The sequence below is a fragment of the Cynara cardunculus genome, unplaced genomic scaffold, assembly GCF_001531365.2.
Source record: "Cynara cardunculus var. scolymus isolate 2C unplaced genomic scaffold, CcrdV1 Un_Scaffold_634, whole genome shotgun sequence".
NCBI lineage: Eukaryota > Viridiplantae > Streptophyta > Magnoliopsida > Asterales > Asteraceae > Cynara > Cynara cardunculus.
Window position 1 is genome coordinate 36,194 of NW_020200596.1, and position 5,583 is coordinate 41,776.

Here is a 5,583-nt window from a genome sequence, read left to right on the forward strand (position 1 = left end):
AACAATAATCTCTTCGTCAATATCATATACTGATAAATGCCTTTGAGCCTATTCATAGGCAGATGACCATAAGGGCCTTTAGGGGCCATGGCCCCCGATGAATTTTTGAGTGCTTAATACACATAGTTTACTCTAATAATGTATTTCAATAATTTTTTTATTTTAGACCCGTCCATTAAAAGATGTTGCACTCCTGATTAGACCAAGAAAAGTAATAGATTAACTAAAATAAAAGAAATCAATTGTGGTCCATACGTTATGCTTTTTGTATAAAAGCGTTGCAATAAGTTAGAAGTTGTTCGACAGTTGCTGAATGGTTTGGTGCAAAATGATTAAGTGGTTAGAATGATTAAGAGGCTCTCATAATATAGTGCAAAATGAAATATAATTGTTTGGTAATTATTTACAATGAAATTAGGGCACTGAATGGTTAAGGGAGACTCATGATACAAAATCATTCAGATGATTTTAGAACCATTAAGTGGTAGACTTTTTTTTGCCAAACAAGATTCACATCTTAATGATTCAGAGGTTGCCTCTTAATTGAACTATTAAGAGGTAAACAAATAACCCCTTAATAACATGTTTTTGCACGTCCGTACAAGTTGTCTAGGCCACTTTTGATAAGCCATGTTTAACATTTTCATATCTAATATTTAACGTCTTATTTTAGAGTTTCAGTATGTATTAGTTATCAGTTATAACTTCAAATGATGTACTTTTTTATATTTGAAAATATATATTATATAAGAGATTACATTCTGCCATTGTAATTAATTAAAAAGCTTGTTCTGAGTCTTTCTATTAGTCTATACCAAAAACCAAAAAATCTTTTGAAATACACCAAAAAAACTGAAAAAATTCCATTGAAATCAACCGAAAAACGAAAAAATTTCCCCGAAGCCGGAATTCGTCTAATTACAAATCAAGCGGCTTTGCGGGCATTTGATCCAAGTTAAAGGTGCAACCACTCGGCAAAAATCCTCCGTCCCCTACTGCTTGACTTGACTCGTTTTAGTCGGCTAAGTTAGAAGCGTTGTGTTCTGCCCCTGATATTGTTTATCTCAATTCTTCATACAATATAGCGTTCGTCTTAATCTTACATTGATAAGACCTATAATTACGTATTTTGTTTTTCTTAACATCAGATAAAATTAAGTATTGTTTATACCTTGGTTCTATTTTTGTAAACCACACACCATTTTTGTTTTTTTTTAATAAAAAGAAACCAAACAAATTTATAAAATCAATAAAATAAGTACAGAGTTTAGGTGTAAAACCACATCCAACAAAACTGAAACGCAAAAAAAAAAAAAAAAATTTGGTCACCACACCATACCAAGCCCACACCATTTTTGTTAATATCAAGCTTTACCTAATCTATAAAAAAACAATATTTTGCATGAATATCATATATTACCTAGTTAAGAGGTTAATTAGCAAACTTAGACAACATGGCTAAAGAAAACAAAACATTAATTAGGTCCATATTATGAAGTGCATGTTGAATTTGTACCAAACCAACTAATATCACTATAATAAAATTAGGTTTATATGACGTCCCTAATCTCTAAGTATCTCAATAGACCGCTTTATAGGACTTCATTTTATAGGACCAAAAATATAAAACGCCTTATCTAAATGTGTTGTAATACGTTTATGACGTTTTTGGAAGTCTTAACAAGTTTTTTAGGACATTTTTAATACAAAGCGTCACATTAAAAATTGTAAAAGACATTTTTGAGAAAATGTCCTATAAACTCAATTTTTTATAGAACACTTGTTTTTATAAGACAGTTTTTCAAATAATGTCTTATAAAGTTGCTAATGAGACGTTTTATATTAAAAAAAACTTATTACGACGTCAAAAAATGTCAAATAAACTTATTATAACGCATTTAGATAAGAAATTTTATTTTTTTGGTCCTAATTCTATAAAAAGATCTATTATAACACTTAAAAATTGAAAGCGTTTTATAAAACTGATTTTGTTATAATGCATTATATCAATTTTAACAAAGTAAAGTACTAGTCAATAACAATTTTGAATTATTGGTATGGTAGTGGTATTATTTTTTAATAATTAATATGATGATAATATAAGTACCAATCAATATATATATATATATATATATACTGATGACATGTTTGGAGGTGTTTTCATCTTCAACACAACATTAAAACACTAAAAAAAATAAAGGTCTAAAATGTTGGCTTTTATATTTTTAAAATCAATAAAATAGATATCTAAAAATATATATTAATATTTTTTTCTAATGTAGTTGGAGTTGGGTTTTTTTGAGAACATCTCTAACAGCTTCTCTAAAACGAAGAAGATAGAAATTTTAAGCAATTTTTTACTGCAATAGATTTCTCAAAACTTTCTAAAAATGGATAAAGTAAGAGAGGGGATACAAAGATCTCCAAATTTGGAAAAAATCTCTAAAAGCACACTTGGAGAGTATAGTACAACAGAGAGTTGTATCTTGCCTTCGGCAAAGATGAATCGCTCTCTAAAAGGAATACTACAAGAATGAAACATTTTTTTATTATATTCCACCAATAAGAGATCCTGAAATTAAATGTTTAAGCGAGAGAAATAATATTTTACTGAATGTATGAAATATTTTAATAATATAATAAATGTTATAATTTCTAAAATGGAGAAGTTATTGGAGTTGAATGCAATACTTTTTAGAAATTTTGAAGAAATTTTAAAGAATCTCTTGGAATTGCTCTTCGTGCTTTTTTTTTATTAACCTAGATATTCAACTCGCTATGCAAGCCGACTAATTCCATGACGACCACCTGCTTTGCAGATAGCCCGAAGTCACTGCATTTGAACATCTGTGGCCACAAGAGAATTTTTTATTTCTCCTTGGATTTAAACCTGGGACCTCCAGATACTTTTTAACCTTTGGAGTCAAACTCAATTACTCTTCGTGTTTAATGTGTTTTTTAGTGGTTGAATTGGAGATAGAAACTTAAAAATCGACCACTTGAAATTAGTAACTTTTTATTTGCTCTATATATATATATATATATATATATATATATATATTAACTAATTATTAAACTCTATTTTATGTATTAAATTAATGATTAGTACATATTATTCTAATTAATTATCTTTGAAATGATGATCATGAAGCCTTACATCCTTAATTATCCAATTATGCAAGCTGCTAATCACTCAATTCAATTCACTTCCTCAAAGAAGGCAAAGTTGGGATACCTTGCTCATTTCTGAAGAAGTTATCAGGATCCACCATGGTCTTCACCTTCACCAACCTTCTGAAATTGGTCTCTTTGAAGTACTTGATCCCATAAACACTTCCTTCCAGATAACTGTTCTTCCCATTGTCAGTTACACCAATGTCCAAATCCCTGTAATTCAAGAAAGCTTCTCTGGGAAACGTTGACACAAATGGAGTCATGTATTCATGCAAAACCCTAGCCAGGTTTACGTAGCGGTTTGCTGCTTCAACCCCATCTTCACTCCAATCGAATCGGTATTGAATCAATGCGATGTTCCCAGCTCGATGCGGGAATGGTTTAGCGAACTCGGAGATCTCACTCATTCGGCCACCGTAAGGGTTGAAAGTTAAACTTGGACGTTCTAACTCAATCATCTTATCAAAGATGAGCGCTAATCCTAGTTTTGAGATGGGATATTTTACATAATCGGATTTTCTTTTCTCGTGAGTAAGAACTCGTGGAATTCGGCTGAGTAGGGTTTCGTCTAGTGAACCAGGGGGGAAGCTGTAGTACCAAAGAACTGATTGGGTCCAGTTCATTTGTGTACAGTCTGAAATCTGTAACCCTARCTCTGGGAAGCTTTGGTCCATGAGACTTACTAGGGTTGTGGTGTCACCGAGGAACAAGCTGGGAAATGAAGCACGTATTGTTTTAGCACCATTTGGGTCGTTGACCACGTCCAAGATCATTCGGATGAATAGATTGTTGTCTAACTTGTCGGCGACTTGTAGCCACCGGTGGGCAACGTCGATGACGTTTTGTTCCGATGTTCGTATTACTTGGAAGACAGTTACGTTGGCTGGAACGAGGACTAGGTTTATTTTGTATGAAATAACGACTCCGAAACTTGCTGCACCGCCACCAGTGATGGCCCAAAACAAATCTTCACCCATTGATTCTCGATCCAGAAGTTTTCCATCGACATCAATGAGTTGAGCATCGATGATGTTATCAACAGAAAGACCGTATTTTCTCATCATGTTACCGTATCCTCCACCGCTGAAATGACCACCAACGCCAACCGTAGGGCAAACTCCGGCTGGGAAGCCATGAGTGTTGCTTTTCTCGGATATCCTATAGTAAAGTTCTCCGAGGGTGGCACCGGCTTGAACCCATGCCGTCTCTTCCTCAATGGAGACTTCGATTGATCGAAAGTTGAACAAGTCCAGGATAAAGAATGGGGTTTGGGCGACGAACGATAGACCCTCATAGTCATGACCGCCGCTTCTGATTTTCATCAACAAGTTGTGTTGTTTAGCGCAAATGACGGAGGCCTGAATGTGCGAAATATCTAATGCAGTAACGATTAGCTCCGGTTTCGCAATGGTGGGTTCGTTGAAGCGGAGGTCACGGATGTAGGCTTGCAACACGGTGGGGAAGGAAGAGTTGGCCGGAGTGTATATTGCTACGGCAATCGGAGTATTAAGTTCATTTGAATTGAGTAGGCATCGGATGAAGTTTTCTTGCGCATCTTTTGAGGTTGCGAGTGAATGTCTAAAGAGGAAGACAAAGATGAGTGCAAGAAGAGACATGATTGTTCTTATAAACGTGAAATACATAATAAGGAATGATAATGTATATATACACTAGAGATGGCTATGGCCTCRCCCGGGACTTCCTGAGGACCGAAATGGGATCGGCCTTGCCCGGGACCGGTTATAAGATTATAAGTCGGGATCGGTTATGAGACCGTGGTTCGGGACCAGTTGCTGATTTTGGATGTTTCTATGGACCGGCCTGGCCTGAATCAGGACCGGTTATGGGTCCCGCCCGGTCCAAGACTAATTTTTGGCCATGTTTATAATACAAACAAAAAATCATCTTTCGTAATTCAAAAATCCATATAATCCTTTTCAATTTTTTGTCATTTAAAAATGCAAAGTATTTTAATATACTTAAAATTTACATTGTTATAACAAAATTGGGTTTATAGGCTAACAAAAATGATTATATATACATACATACATACATACACACATACACACACACACACACATATATATATATATATATATATATATGACGTTTTAAATGCAACTATCATATTTGTACAATCAATTGAGATATTTAAGGAAATGTTGAATTTATTTATTATGATTTTGATATTTATGGAAGATGAATATGGTTCATTAATTATGATTAATACTTTATATTATAAAACAATCAAAACTTCTATGAAACCACATACTCATCAAATTAAATGGACGGTTGAGATTGATTTAATTCGTATTGGTTGTACAAATGTAAAGAGTTGTAAAATTAATAACTCACATCTATATACATATATATATATATATATATATATATGTATATATATATATATAT

General features: G+C 33.3%; 1 protein-coding gene across 1 annotated transcript; it reads right to left on the reverse strand.

Annotated features, from left to right (window-relative positions):
- Positions 1 to 3,203: 3,203 nt before the first annotated feature.
- On the reverse strand, positions 3,204 to 4,790 carry LOC112501851 (berberine bridge enzyme-like 8). The gene has a single exon (XM_025105584.1). It carries the CDS (start codon positions 4,788 to 4,790, stop codon positions 3,204 to 3,206), a length of 1,587 nt encoding a protein of 528 aa, XP_024961352.1.
- Between the last annotated feature and the right edge of the window lie 793 nt (positions 4,791 to 5,583).